Source organism: Ictidomys tridecemlineatus, chromosome 1 (genome assembly GCF_052094955.1).
Source record: "Ictidomys tridecemlineatus isolate mIctTri1 chromosome 1, mIctTri1.hap1, whole genome shotgun sequence".
NCBI lineage: Eukaryota > Metazoa > Chordata > Mammalia > Rodentia > Sciuridae > Ictidomys > Ictidomys tridecemlineatus.
The window spans coordinates 262,721,662-262,737,644 of NC_135477.1; the positions used below are offsets into that span (position 1 = coordinate 262,721,662).

Sequence of the window (15,983 nt, forward strand, 5' to 3'; positions counted from 1 at the left end):
ACAGTGTCCAGGGTAGGGGGTCTGATCTGGAGTGTAGATAGGGGTATGTACCCAGCAGCTGCAGCACCCACAGTGCCCAGGGCAGAGGGCCAGACCTGGAGTGTAGACAGGGGTATGCACCCAGCAGCTGCAGCATCCACAGTGCCCAGGGCAGGGGGCCAGACCTGGAGTGTAGACAGGGGGTATGCACCCAGCAGCTGCAGCAGCCACGGTGCCCAGGGCAAATCACACAATTAACAGTAGACACCTACCTCTGACCATGGCTGAGCCTGCTCCTTCATAGAGTAGACCTCTTGCCCCTCTGGAGTCCCTGGCGTGGGAGCCCAGGGCTAGGGCTATCCAGGCTCCTCAGAGCTACCCTGGCTCCCAGGACTCAGTGCACCTAGGGCCATCCTATCAAGGTGGTGGAACGCCCCTGCCTAGGAGTGGGAGGAGCAGCCAGGGCCCTGTAACCTGGCCCCAGAGGAAGCCTATGGCCTGAGCATGGGCTGAGCAAGGCAGTCTGGGGAGGCGGGAGGAGGAGATGCACATGCACCGCACACCGCACTCTCCTGATCACAGTTGGGCCCTGGTGAGACCCCTTGCACTCAGGTGGACACAGGTGGGATCAGATGAGGTCCAGGTGGCTGCGGGTGAGAGTCCTACCTTGGAAGAAGCTCTTCACCCTCAGGTAGCTCACACTGAGGCGCAGGACAGAGAGCTTATCCAGCTTGGCGATGACGTCGGGGGGAAAGGGCAGCAGGCTGGCCAGGTGGTCCAGCTCTGCATTCAGGCGGTCCCGGTGCCTCTTGGAAGGGTTTGACTTCTCGGCCCCCAGGGCAGGCCTCCTGTGGGGAAAAGACCACATTAGGCAGGAGCCTCTGGCCTCAGGGCGGGAGACCTGGTCTCTGGAGTTGCCTTGCTAGGAACATGAGCAGAGGAGCCGCAAGGGCTGACTGAAACCCCTTCCTGAAGACGCACAGGAAGCCAGTGCCCAACGCCTCAGGCTGCAGCTTGGGGACAAAGACCAGCGCAGGGCTGGGGTCGTAGCTCAGTAGCAGAGCGCTTGCCTCGCACATGTGAGGCACTGGGTTTGATCCTCAGCACCACATAAAAAGTAAGTAAATAAAATAAAGGTCCTGTGTCCATCTACAATTAAAATATTAAAAAAAAGACCAGCTGCAGAGGACAGGAGGGCAGGGGAGGGTCACATGCTCTTCACCTCCCTGTGCCACAGCCCAGCGGGACAAGGACGCCTGGCGCAGGCTGTCTGGGCAGAGACGGAGCGTGGAAAACCTGGGTTCACGCCACCTCCTGCAGTGGTCCCTGTGGCCTGACAAGGCCGATGCCTTCCAGGAGAAAGGGAGTCCCCCAGGTGGTGAGCCCAGACCCACCCTGGGCATCTCTGACCACCCTGGGCGCTCTCCTCGGCAGCACCGGGGGTCTGTGCTCACAGGCACTGCCCCACCTGGGAAGAACCAGCACGGAACACCCTCGGGACAGCCATGCGGCCAGACACCTCTGGCCGCCAGAAGGACAGTGATCCCAGACCCACCGCACCAGCAGCGGAGCCCAACGCACAACCCACACCATCCCATCTGCACAAAACGCCAGGAGATGCCAACTCGCCCACAGCAGCAGGAAGCCGACCAGAGGCTGCTTGGGGCAGAGGTGGAGGGGTCCCCAAGGGGCTCCGGGAAACCTGGAGTGATGGGAATGTTCGTGATCTTGATTCGAAATGGTTTCATCAGCAAGGCTCCATCAGCCCATTCACTTCATCCGCTGAACCGAAACGTGGACTTCAGTCACATCCCAGTGAAGAGGGAAGCAGCACACTTCCAGGCTGCTCCGAGCTTCGGACACTGTCCCCGGGAAGTGGAGGGAGGAGCACACTACCAGTTGTTCCAGGCATTTCACCTCTGGAGAAAGTTGCGACTGAGAGTCACATGGCCCCCCGGGGCCAGCGCTGCCCTGCACCCTGTGCCTTGGGTGCTCAGGAGCTGCTGTGGCCCGTGCCGGTGCTCAGGAATCTCCACGCGTCCCTCTGTGGCTGTGTGCCAGCCGACACTCCACACCTCACCACCTGCCCTTTCAGGAGGAGATGGCACAGGCAGACCTGAGCCCACCCACGTACAGACCAGGGTGCCAGGCCACACCTAGCCACAGCCCTCAGCCCTGGCCAGGAGGCCAGAGCCCCTGCAGATGTGGGCAGCCAGCACCAGCAGGGGCTGCAGGAGGGGCTCTCTGGATGCCAACAACAGAGCCAAGTCCAGCTGTTTCCCAGAGTATGTCTCCCACAGGATGGACACGGCCACCTTCGCAGGGACACCCACCCCAGACCAGCTGGCCTCAGCCTCCTCGATGCACAACAGCCAGAAAGCATGTGAGCATGAGCAGCTGCTGAGCTCAGAGCCCCAGAGCTCCCTGCTGGAGTGTGGTCTCCACTGAGGCCCTGGGCCTCCATGTGGGACCTCGGGGCCAGGGGCAGGTCCTAAGGTCACACTCTCCAAAGGGCTTGATGGAGTCCTTCCCCACACTGACCTCCCCCTCCCACATAGGCCTCCACCATGACCCATCCTGCCAGGCAGCTGGGGGCCTCCCAGAGCCAGAACCACGCCTTGGACTCCCAGCCTCAAAATGTGAGCTGCACCAAGCTTCATTCTCTATACATTACCCAGCTGAGGCACTTTGTTTCAGTAAAAGAGAGCAGACTAACACAGTGACTGTCCACATGACCCCTCAAGCCACAATTCCACATTGCCCAGTACCCCCTCAGGCCAGTAAAGCCATTCAGGGAGAGTCCAACCGCTTAAAGGTGTGTGTGTGTGTGTGTGTGTGTGTGTGTGTGTGTGTGTGTGTGTGTTAGAAGATAAAACAGGAAAATCCTCTTAACTGGAAACACAGAAGCTCTTTGTAGTCAGATGTAAAGTTTGATCACCCACAAAGGAAAGATGATCAACTCAGCTCCACAGAAGTTCAAGTTTTCTGCATGGCAAAGATTCCACAAGCGAAGTGGGAATTGGGGAAAGCAGACCCTCCTAGAGAGGACAGGAGGGTCTCCGATGCCCAGTAAGAAGCACAAAAACATGAATTGTCTCTCAGGAAAATGAGCACAGGTTTCCACCCAGAATTCACAGAGAGGAGACAGAGCAGCTCTAGACGTGGCCCAGAAGAGACGCGGCAGCTCTAGGTCTGGCCAGGCATGAGACAGCGGCTCTAGGTCTGGCCAGGGGTGAGCAGCAGCTCTAGGCTTGGCCAGGAATGAGACAGCAGCTCTAGGTCTGGCCAGGGAAGAGACGCGGCAGCTCTAGGTCTGGCCAGGGAAGAGACGCGGCAGCTCTAGGTCTGGCTGAGGAAGAGATGCGCCAACTCTAGTGTGGCTGGGGAGGAGATGGCAGGTCTAGGCCTGGCCGAGGAGGCGACTTGGCACTCTAGGCCAAGGAAGGGAGACTGCATCACCAGCTCCTGGCTAGGGGTAGGAAGCCTAAACTGCACCAGCTCTGATGCTAGTGAGGGTGACACCACCAGATCCCGGCCCCTGCCACTGACCAGCAGCCCGGCCAATCCCCAACATTGGCACCAGCCTGGGGTCTGATTTGCCTGCTGCAGCCCCATACCAGGTCTGGGTGGCAATGGGGGCAGAAGACCCTCCTGGGACCAAGCCCTTGAGCTTGCGGCAGGGTGAGCAGCAGCAGCTGGTGTGTCCTTCACCCACGTCCCCCTCCCACAGGGACATGTGGGAGGCCTGGGTGGGCATCACTTGCACAGCACATCTGCGCTACAGCCCAGGAACCTGGAGCTGCAAAGACTCACAGGCCGATGACGGAGCAGGGCTGGCAGGGCACGGTCCACCGCAGCGCCTCCCTCGCAGGAGGAGGGAAGCCTGTGCTGGTCTACCCACACATACCTCAGGAGGATTCATGAGAAGCAGCTAAACTCAGGTGCCTCAGGGAGGGGACCAACGGCGGAGACCCGCCCTCCCCTGGGGTCCCCACCAAGCGAGGGGCTCGCCTGTCCAGAACATGGGCAGGCAGAAGCAGATGTCTGAGGGCTCACTCACACTCTGCCTGACAGGCAGGGAGCTCGGCTCTGCTGCCCCGGACTGCCCACCGGAGCTCTGCACTTCAGCGGGGTGGCCATTACGTTCCTTCTGCCCCACACTCGGAGCACGCTTCCACACCCCAGCTCCTCCTTAGTGTGTCCAGCTCAGCCCCCGAGGACCTGTGCCGGTCCACAGACCCCACCCAGCCCTCTCCAAGCCTGCAGCCCAGGCGGCTCCGGCTGCACGTGCCACCAGGGAGAAGCTGCCTCCCAAACCCGGTCCCCAACCGGTCCATCGAAGCCTCACCAGCCTTGGCGAGGGCAGGGGACTGGAACGCACTATGACTTCACATAGGAGGTCTGCTCCACCACAGAGGCCACACGTGGACAGGCTGCCAGGCAGACCCTGCCTCAGCCTCACCTGGCATCACACACTGTCCACAGTCCACACTGTCCACACAGTTTCGGCTGGCGACGGCCTCTGGGCCTCCTGAGGCTGTGTGCCCCTGCATCCCTCCTGGCAGGTGGCCCCAACCACACCACACACATTCCTCCTGCTTCAGGTCCCTCCAAGGGCAGGGGGGGGCCAGGACAGAGGTGTCTGTCCCTGGGCACAGGAGTCCCGAGTCCCGTCTGGAGCTAACTCTATCCCCCACACCCTCAGGCAGGAGAAGCCCAGGGAGTCTCCTCACCAAGTGGGCACCACCTGCAAGATGGCTCTGGGCGTCCTCCCCATGGGGCCTCTCAGGTGGTGAAGGGCATGAGGTTCTAGAACCCTTCTGGCACCCTCTGCAGAGGGCCGGCAGCAGAGGTGACCCGCGCCTGGCCACCAGCAGGCCCAGCCCCACCGCGCCCACCCTCCCTGAACTCCCTTTCTCAGTGAGAGCACAGCGTCCCCAGTGGTGGCCGCCGGGCAGAAGACGTCACACTCACTGCTTCTGAACCGGCTTCCTCCTCTTCCTGCCCGCGTAGGTGCACTCCCCTGGTGGGATCATCCTCTCTGGGCCTGAAAATGAAAAAGGGCAAATCAAGTTGGAAGCACCAGAGGACCCCAGGTGACGCTCCAGAGTCCACCACGATGTCCCAGAGCCACCAGCATCAGGAAGGTCAGCTGAGGCCACTCTGCTGTGGGGGTCCACACTGTCCTGACCCCAGTGCAGGTCAGACTGCAGCAGAGCCTTCGCCCGCCGTGGGTCTGAGCAACGCTTCTCACAGGCACTGGGGAGGAGGGCCTGGGCCCAGGAGCCACCTTCAGGAGCCACGCTGTGAAGGGTCTCTCTTCATGGCCTCTGCTGGGGCCAGCTGGCCTCCCTTCTTCTTGACTCTGTGTGCCCGGCTCCACTCTGGCCTCCAGCTTGGCCGCCCAGTTCACCTGCCCCCACCTGAGGGAAACAGCCCATTCACCTAGGGGGTCTGGATTTACCAGGCAGTTAGGGTATCAGAGCCCTAATAAAACTTCCTCAGACAACGGCAGTGGCCCAGGCTCTGGGCCTTGGGGGTGCTGAGACGCCCTCATCTGACCTCAGGCACATGCTGTTTGGAGGAGGAGACAGACACACACCCAACTGCACCAGGAGTGGTCATGAAAACACCACAAATGCGTCCTGGACCCTGGGAACTAAAGACAGAGGTAAGCTGAGTACAGGGACAGAAGGGCCACCCCACAGATGCCAAGTGAAGACACCGGCAGCCGCCTGAGGTCCCGATCAGGTGGCCTTCAGAACAAGGAGCATCACCAGGGACAGAGCAGCATCGCATGGTAGTCGCATCTCCCAGAGGACATGGCACCCTAAATGTGAACACACCCAGCAGCAGGGCTTCCAAGCACACAAAACCAAGGTGCCTAAACTGAAGGGAGACATTGGAGACATGGCCAGGCCTCTCTCAGTGGTCAGCAGGACAAGGACAGTGGACATCAGCAAGATGTCCAAACAGCAGCAGATGGAGCTCACGGAACGTGCAGAACACGCTGTCCAATGACAGCAGAACACTGTCCAGGAGAGATGGTGCCTGGACGTCAGCAATCACAGACCACAGAACTGAACTAGAAAGGCAGCGGGAAAACACCAAGTCCCTGGAAGGCAACACACTTCAAAATAACCCGGCCAAAGAGAAGGCATCTCTTATAAACAGAACAAAAACGAAAACATCAGTGCATCCAGTGCCACAGGACCCAGTTATGAGCACCGACAGAAATCCACGCATCAAATGCTCACTGGAAAAGTGAACCAACTCAGAACAATCTACGCTTCAAATGTAAGCAACTGGAAGACAGAATGGACCCCAAACAAGAAGGATGTAAACAATAAAGAGGAGGCAGTGGGACTTGCAGCCTAAGGGTAAAGGACAAAAACCTCCAGGTGTTCCTTAAAACATCAGCAAAATTGAAGAACCTCTTGCCAGACCCATCAAAGAAATAAGGTCATGATTAACAGGAAATAAAGAAAAAACATCACTACAGATCCCACAGACACCAAAAGGGATGTAAGAGAACACTGTGATGGACTGAGCTGTGTCCTCCAAAATCCTATGCTGACCCGAATGCTTCCCAGGACAGTATTGAAGCCAGGGCTGCAAGACGATAGGGTCACACCAGGTTACTGCAGAGAGCCTTGTTAACACAGGGCTGGCACCAGAGGGAGGGTCAGACACTCGGAGCGCCTGACCCACCCTGTGAGAACAAGGCCACCTGCTAGCCAGAAGTTGCCCAGCCAAAACCAAGTCCTGATGTAGCTTGACCCTTAACTGTCCTCCTGAAGAATCCTGGGACCGGTCCTTATGCAAAGCATTCAGGCTGCAGTATTTTGTTATGGCACCCAGCACCTAAGACAGACACCCTTCCTTATCCAAACATTTAGGTGAAACAGGAAAGCTACGAGAGACACAAAACCCACAGATCACTAAGAAAAATAGATACCCCAGAGAGTCCTCTGTCTACTCCAACAAGACACAGATACCCCAGAGAGTCCTCTGTCTACTCCAACAAGACACAGATACTCCAGAGAGTCCTCTGTCTACCCCAACACACCATAGATACCCCAGAGAGTCCTCTGTCTACTCCATCAAGACACAGATACTCCAGAGAGGCCTCTGTCTACTCCAACAAGACACAGATACTCCAGAGAGTCCTCTGTCTACTCCAACACACCATAGATAGCCCAGAGAGTCCTCTGTCTACTCCATCAAGACACAGATACTCCAGAGAGTCCTCTTCTACTCCAACAAGACACAGATACTCCAGAGAGTCCTCTGTCTACTCCAACAAGACACAGATACTCCAGAGAGTCCTCTGTCTACCCCAACACACCATAGATAGCCCAGAGAGTCCTCTGTCTACTCCATCAAGACACAGATACTCCAGAGAGGCCTCTGTCTACTCCAAAACACCATAGATACCCCAGAGAGTCCTCTGTCTACTCCATCAAGACACAGATAGTCCAGAGAGTCCTCTGTCTACTCCAACAAACCATAGATACCCCAGAGAGACCTCTGTCTACTCCAACAAAACACAGATACTACAGAGAGTCCTCTATCTACTCCAACAAGACACAGATACTCCACAGAGTCCTCTGTCTACTCCATCAAGACATACTCCAGAGAGTCCTCTATCTACTCCAACAAGACAGATACACCAAAGTCCTCTGTCTACTCCATCAAGACACAGATACACCAGAGAGTCCTCTGTCTACTCCAACAAGACAGATACAACAGAGAGTCCTCTGTCTACTCCATTAAGACACAGATACTCCAGAGAGACTTCTGTCTACTCCAACACACCATAGATACCCCAGAGAGTCCTCTGTCTACGCCATCAAGACACAGATACTCCAGAGAGTCCTCTGTCCACTCCAACACACCATAGACACCTCAGAGAGTCCTCTGTCTACTCCAACACACCATAGATAGCCCAGGGAATCCTCTGTCTACTCCTTCAAGATACAGATACTTCAGAGAGTCCTCTGTCTACTCCAACACACCATAAATACCCCAGAGAGTCCTCTGTCTATGCCATCAAGACACAGATACTCCACAGAGTCCCCTATCTATTCCAACAAGACACAGATGCTCCAGAGAATCCTCTATCTACTCCAACAAGACACAGATACTCCAGAGAGTCCTCTGTCTACTCCAACACACCATAGATACCTCAGAGAGTCCTCTGTCTACTCCAACACACCATAGATACCTCAGAGAGTCCTCTGTCTACTCCAACACACCATAGATACCTCAGAGAGTCCTCTGTCTACTCCAACAAGACACAGATACTCCAGAGAGTTCTCTGTCTACTCCATTAAGACACATATACTCCAGAGAGATCTCTGTCTACTCCAACACACCACAGATACCCCAGAGAGTCCTCTGTTTACTCCTTCAAGACACAGATACTCCAGACAGTCCTCTATCTACTCCAACAAGACACAGATACTCCAGAAAGTCCTCTGTCTACTCCAACACACCATAGACACCTCAGACAGTCTGCTGTCTACTCCAACACACCATAGATACCCCAGAGAGTACTCTGTCTACTCCAACACACCATAGATAGCCCAGAGAGTCCTCTGTCTACTCCATCAAGACACAGATACTCCACAGAGTCCTCTATATATTCCAACAAGACACAGATACTCCAGAGAGTCCTCTGTCTACTCCAACACACCATAGACACCTCAGAGAGTCCTCTGTCTATTCCAACACACCATAGATACCCCAGAGAGTACTCTGTCTACTCTAACACACCATAGATACCCCCAGGGAGACCTCTGTCTACACCAACAAAACACAGATACTCCAGAGAGTCCTCTATCTACTCCATCAAGACACAGATACTCCAGAAAGTCCTCTGTCTACTCCATCAAGACAGATACTCCAGAGAGTCCTCTATCTACTCCAACAAGACAGATACACAAGAGAGTCCTCTATCTACTCCAACAAGACAGATACACAAGAGAGTCCTCTATCTACTCCAACAAGACAGATACACCAGAGAGTCCTCTGTCTACTCCATCAAGACACAGATACTCCAGAGAGACCTCTGTCTACTCCAACACACCATAGATACCTCAGAGAGTCCTCTGTCTACTCCTTCAAGACACAGATACGCCAGAGAGTCCTCTGTCTACTCATCAAGACACATATACTCCAGAGAGACCTCTGTCTACTCCAACACACCGTAGACACCCCAGAGAGTCCTCTGTTTACTCCTTCAAGACACAGATACTCCAGAGAGTCCTCTGTCTACTCCAACATACCATAGACACCTCAGAGAGTCCTCTGTCTACTCCAACACAACATAGATAGCCCAGAAAATCCTCTGTCTACTCCTTCAAGACACAGATAATCCAGAGAGTCCTCTGTCTACTCCAACACACCATAAATACCCCAGAGAGTCCTCTGTCTACTCCATCAAGACACAGACACTCCACAGAGTCCTCTATCTATTCCAACAAGACACAGATACTCCACAGAGTCCTCGATCTACTCCATCAAGACACAGATATTACATAGAGTCCTCTATCTACTCCAACACAGCATAGATACCTCAGAGAGACCTCTATGTACTCCAACAAGACACAGATACTCCAGGGAGTCCTCTGTCTACTCCAACACACCATTGATAACTCAGAGAGTCCTCTGTCCACTCCAACACACCATACACACCTAAGAGAGTCCTCTGTCTACTCCAACACACCATAGATAGCCCAGGGAATCCTCTGTCTACTCCTTCAAGACACAGATACTTCAGAGAGTCCTCTGTCTACTCCAACACACCATAAATACCCCAGAGAGTCCTCTGTCTACTCCATCAAGACACAGATACTCCACAGAGTCCCCTATCTATTCCAACAAGACACAGATACTCCAGAGAGTCCTCTATCTACTCCAACAAGACAGATACCCCAGAGAGTCCTCTGTCTACTCCATCAAGACACAGATACTCCAGAGAGACCTCTGTCTACTCCAAAAAGACACAGATACTCCAGAGAGTCCTCTGTCTACTCCATCAAGACACAGATACTCCAGAGAGACTTCTGTCTACTCCAACACACCATAGATACCCCAGAGAGTCCTCTGTTTACTCCTTCAAGACACAGATACTCCAGAGAGTCCTCTGTCCACTCCAACACACCATACACACCTCAGAGAGTCCTCTGTCTACTCCAACACACCATAGATAGCCCAGGGAATCCTCTGTCTACTCCTTCAAGACACAGATACTTCAGAGAGTCCTCTGTCTACTCCAACACACCATAAATACCCCAGAGAGTCCTCTGTCTACTCCATCAAGACACAGATACTCCACAGAGTCCCCTATCTATTCCAACAAGACACAGATACTCCAGAGAGTCCTCTATCTACTCCAACAAGACAGATACCCCAGAGAGTCCTCTGTCTACTCCATCAAGACACAGATACTCCAGAGAGACCTCTGTCTACTCCAAAAAGACACAGATACTCCAGAGAGTCCTCTGTCTACTCCATCAAGACACAGATACTCCAGAGAGACTTCTGTCTACTCCAACACACCATAGATACCCCAGAGAGTCCTCTGTTTACTCCTTCAAGACACAGATACTCCAGAGAGTCCTCTGTCCACTCCAACACACCATACACACCTAAGAGAGTCCTCTGTCTACTCCAACACACCATAGATAGCCCAGGGAATCCTCTGTCTACTCCTTCAAGACACAGATACTTCAGAGAGTCCTCTGTCTACTCCAACACACCATAAATACCCCAGAGAGTCCTCTGTCTACTCCATCAAGACACAGATACTCCACAGAGTCCCCTATCTATTCCAACAAGACACAGATACTCCAGAGAGTCCTCTATCTACTCCATCAAGACACAGATATTACAGAGTCCTCTATCTACTCCAACACACCATAGATACTTCAGAGAGTCCTCTGTCTACTCCAACACACCATAAATACCCCAGAGAGTCCTCTGTCTACTCCATCAAGACACAGATACTCCACAGAGTCCCCTATCTATTCCAACAAGACACAGATACTCCAGAGAGTCCTCTATCTACTCCATCAAGACACAGATATTACAGAGTCCTCTATCTACTCCAACACACCATAGATACCTCAGAGAGTCCTCTATCTACTCCAACAAGACACAGATACTCCAGAGAGTCCTCTGTCGACTCCAACACACCATAGATACCTCAGAGAGTCCTCTGTCTATTCCAGCAAGACACAGATAATCCAGAGAGTTCTCTGTCTACTCCATTAAGACACATATACTCCAGAGAGACCTCTGTCTACTCCAACACACCATAGATACCCCAGAGAGTCCTCTGTTTACTCCTTCAAGACACAGATACTCCAGAGAGTCCTCTATCTACTCCGCCAAGACACAGATACTCCAGAAAGTCCTCTGTCTACTCCAACACACCATAGACACCTCAGAGAGTCCGCTGTCTACTCCAATACACCATAGATACCCCAGAGAGTACTCTGTCTACTACAACACACCATAGATAGCCCAGAAAATCCTCTGTCTACTCCTTCAAGACACAGACAATCCAGAGAGTCCTCTGTCTACTCCAACACACCATAAATACCCCAGAGAGTCCTCTGTCTACTCCATCAAGACACAGATACTCCAGAGTCCTCTATCTATTCCAACAAGACACAGATATTCCAGAGAGTCCTCCATCTACTCCATCAAGACACACATATTACAGAGAGTCCTCTATCTACTCCAACACAGCATAGATACCTCAGAGAGACCTCTATCTACTCCAACAAGACACAGATACTCCAGGGAGTCCTCTGTCTACTCCAACACACCATTGATAACTCAGAGAGTCCTCTGTCTACTCCAACAAGACACAGATACCCCAGAGAGTCCTCTATCTACTCCAACAAGACAGATACCCCAGAGAGTCCCCTGTCTACTCCAACACATCATAGATACCTCAGAGAGTCCTCTGTCTACTCCAAAAGACACAAATACTCCAGAGAGTCCTCTATCTACTCCAACAAGACACAGATAATCCAGGGAGTCCTCTATCTACTCCAACAAGACAAAGATACTCCAGAGAGTCCTCTATCTATTCAATCAAGACACAGATACTCCAGAGAGTCCTCTTTCTACTCCAACAAGACACAGATACTCCAGAAGGTCCTCTGTCTATTCAACAAGACACAGATACTCCAGAGAGTCCTCTATCTACTCCATCAAGACACAGATACTCCAGAGACTCCTCTGTCTACTCCAACAAGACACAGATACTCCACAGAGTCCTCTATCTACTCCAACACACCATAGACCTCAGAGAGTCCTCTGTCTACTCCAACAAGACACAGATACTCCAGAGAGTCCTCTGTCTACTCCAACACACCATAGATACCTCAGAGAGTTCTCTATCTACTCCAACAAGACACAGATTCCCCAGAGAGTCCTCTGTCTACTCCAACAAGACACAGATTCCCCAGAGAGTCCTCTGTCTACTCCAACAAGACACAGATACTCCAGAGAGTCCTCTATCTACTCCAACACACCATACATACCTCAGAGAGTCCTCGGTCTACTCCAATAAGACACAGATACTCCACAGAGTCCTCTATCTACTCCAACACATCATAGATACCTCAGAGAGTCCTCTGTCTACTCTAACAAGACACAGATACTTCAGAGAGTCTTCTGTCTACTCCAACAAGACACAGATACCCCAGAGAGTCCTCTATCTACTCCAACAAGACACAGATTCCCCAGAGAGTCCTCTATCTACTCCAACAAGACACAGATTCCCAAGAGAGTCCTCTGTCTACTCCAACAAGACACAGATACTCCAGAGAGTCCTCTATCTACTCCAACAAGACACAGATAGTCCAGAGAGTCCTCTGTCTACTCCAACACACCATAGATACCTCAGGGAGTCCTCTGTCTACTCCAACAAGACACAGATACTCAAGAGAGTCCTCTATCTACTCCAACACACCATAGATACCCCAGAGAGTCCTCGGTCTACTCCATTAAGACACAGATACCCCAGAGAGCCTCTATGTACTCCAACAAGACACAGATACTCCAGAGAGTCCTCTGTCTACTCCAACAAGACACAGATACCCCAGAGAGTCCTCTATCTACTCCAACAAGACACAGATTCCCCAGAGAGTCCTCTATCTACTCCAACAAGACACAGATACCCCAGAGAGTCCTATGTCTACTTCAATAAGTAATAGATACTTCAGAGAGTCCTCTGTCTACTCCAACAAGACACAGATACCCCAGAGATTCCTCTGTCTACTTCAATAAATAATAGATACTTCAGAGAGTCCTCTGTCTACTCCATCAATACACAGATACTCCAGAGAGTCCTCTATCTACTCCAACAAGACACAGATACTCCAGAGAGTCCTCTATCTACTCCAACAAGACACAGATACTCCAGAGAGTCCTCTGTCTACTCCATCAAGACACAGATACCCCAGAGAGTCCTCTATCTACTCCAACAAGACACAGATACTCCAGAGAGTCCTCTATCTACTCCAACAAGACACAGATACTCCAGAGAGTCCTCTATCTACTCCATCAATACACAGATACTCCAGAGAGTCCTCTATCTACTCCAACAAGACACAGATACCCCAGAGAGTCCTCTGTCTACTCCAACAAGACACAGATACCCCAGAGAATCCTCTATCTACTCCAACAAGGACATAGATAATTCAGGTATTACTCTGTGTGTTCCATAAATAAATTGATAACCCAGAGAGTACTCTGTTGATTCCCACAAAGAAACATATAACCTGGATAGTACTCTGTCTATTACAAGAAGGCAAATCTTGCCGAATGACTTCACTGGTATATTTTACCAGTTTCAAGAAAGAGCAATTCCAATTCTCTACCATCTTTGGCAGAAAACCAATGAAAGATTTATACATTTAACTCATGAATGAGTTAATGATTACCCTCATTTTAAATAAAGATATCCCATGAAAAGGAAATTACAGGTCTACATTCCTCATTAACATAGACATAAAAATCCTCAATGAGGGGTTGGGGCTGTAACTTACTGGTAGAGTGCTTGCCTCACATGTGGGAAACGCTGGGTTCAATCCTCAGCACCACATAAAAAATAAATATAATAAAGGTATTGTTTCCATCTACAACTAAAATAGTTTTTTAAAATCCTCAGTGAAATGTTAGCACATGGACCTATCAATATATAAAGAAGATAATACATTCCACCTATGTGGCATCATAGAGGAATCCAGGGTTGCTGCAACACCCAAGAACCAATCACTGCATTCACTCTATCAACAAACTAAAGAAAAGAGATTTGACCATCTTAATACATGCAGAAAAATCACTTGACAAAATCCAAATCCATACGCTAATTTGAGACCTTGCATCAAGGCGGGGCTGGGGTTGTGGCTCAGAGCTCTCCGAGCACGTGTGAGGCCCTGGGTACGATCCTCAGCACCACATATAAAAAAATAAAATAAAGATATTTTGTCCACCTGTAACTAAAAAATAAAACCTTACATGAAAGTAGGGACAGAAGGGAATGTAATTGACTTGATAAAGGAGGTCTACAAAAAAGCCTGAAGCCAGCATCTCACCTACAATGAGTGGACCTTGCTCTGAGGCCTTGAATGAGGCAAAGATGCCCCAGTCCATGGCAATCACTGCGTTTGTGTGAGGCGTCGGGTTCGATCCTCAGCACCACATAAAAATAAATAAGTAAAATAAGTATTCATATCCAAACACAATGTGTGTGTGTGTGTGTGTGTGTGTGTGCAGAAAATTTTCCAAATGTAATGAAAACTGGTAACCTCAGATCCAAGAAGTCCAATGAACCCCAAACAAGAAACCCAAGGAAGAGTGCGTGATAAGCAAACCAAGCACATGGTCACCAAACTGCTCACAGCCAGGAGCAAACAGGATGGTTTTAAAAGTCAGAGAATACATTGGGCACAGAGAAGCAGAATCCAGGACAGCAGACTCCTTGTCAGAGGCAACGCAGGGGAAAGAGGGAATCCATATCTTTAATGTTCTAAAAGAAAGACACCCTGAACCCCAGAATTCTAACCCTGTGAATGAGGACATTTTCAGATACACAAAGGCTGAGGATCCTTGCAGGGGCTGTGACAGTATAAAAGGAAGCCTTCCAGGGGCAAGAGGAGCCTGCCAACTGGACAGAGAGCAGAGAATGGCAACAGCATTTTCCACAAATGCATAGAGGATGGTAGACTGTCCCATGGGGTTTGCCACCTACGTGGACACCAAAGACCAGCAGGGGGAGGTGCTGGGCAGCACGGAGACTGTCACCCTCCCCCTCACCCTTCCTTGCCTGCTCTGCAGGAGGGAGCTGGACCTTGTGTGCGGCTCTCTTAAGCGTGAGCACTACTTCCGCCTGCCAGGAGAGGGCACTGGGGAACCTTGCAGAAGGGAGGTACCTGAGGTCCTGCTCAGCACCAGGGAGGCTGGAGGCCCAGTGAACTCCGTCATCCAGGGGCTGTTTCACCCTTCTCCAGCAAGGCCTGGACCCAGCTTCCAGAGGCTCCCTCAGCCCCAGAGAGCTCCCTGCTGCCTGCCTTGGTAGCAGTCACTGCACTACTGTAGTCAGTATTTCTGAATACTGAAGTTTCTCAATTCAAATTAAAAACTTAGATTAAACAGGAAAGTCTGGTTAAAGTCCTTGTTTTAGAGATACACCCTAAAACACCCAGGAAGGAAGTGGCGAGCCAGCGATTCATTCAGACACAGAGGAGAAGGCAGTGGAGCCAAGTGGCCTGGGTGGCAGAGCCAGGTTCAGGGATCACTGACCACCTGTGCTCACTGGCAAATTAACGAGCTCATTGTACACCTCTCTCCACTTGTCTGGAATAGTCCAAAAGTTCCTTCATTAAAAGAACGGGTTTGGGGGGGCTGGGGTTGTGGCTCAGTGGTAGCGCACTTGCCTAGCATGTGTGAGGCACTGGGTTCAATCCTCAGCAGCACAT

General features: G+C 51.6%; 1 protein-coding gene across 1 annotated transcript in view; it reads right to left on the reverse strand.

Moving 5' to 3' along the window:
• The window catches only part of Ahrr (aryl hydrocarbon receptor repressor), an 80,822-nt gene that overhangs the window by 59,742 nt on the left and 5,097 nt on the right, over positions 1 to 15,983 (reverse strand). The window contains exons 2-3 of the mRNA XM_078018724.1: positions 4,954 to 5,026; positions 646 to 827 (exon numbers count right to left, since the gene is read on the reverse strand). Coding sequence (XP_077874850.1) covers positions 646 to 827; positions 4,954 to 5,026 — 255 coding nt within the window. The remainder of the gene's footprint in view (positions 1 to 645; positions 828 to 4,953; positions 5,027 to 15,983) is intronic.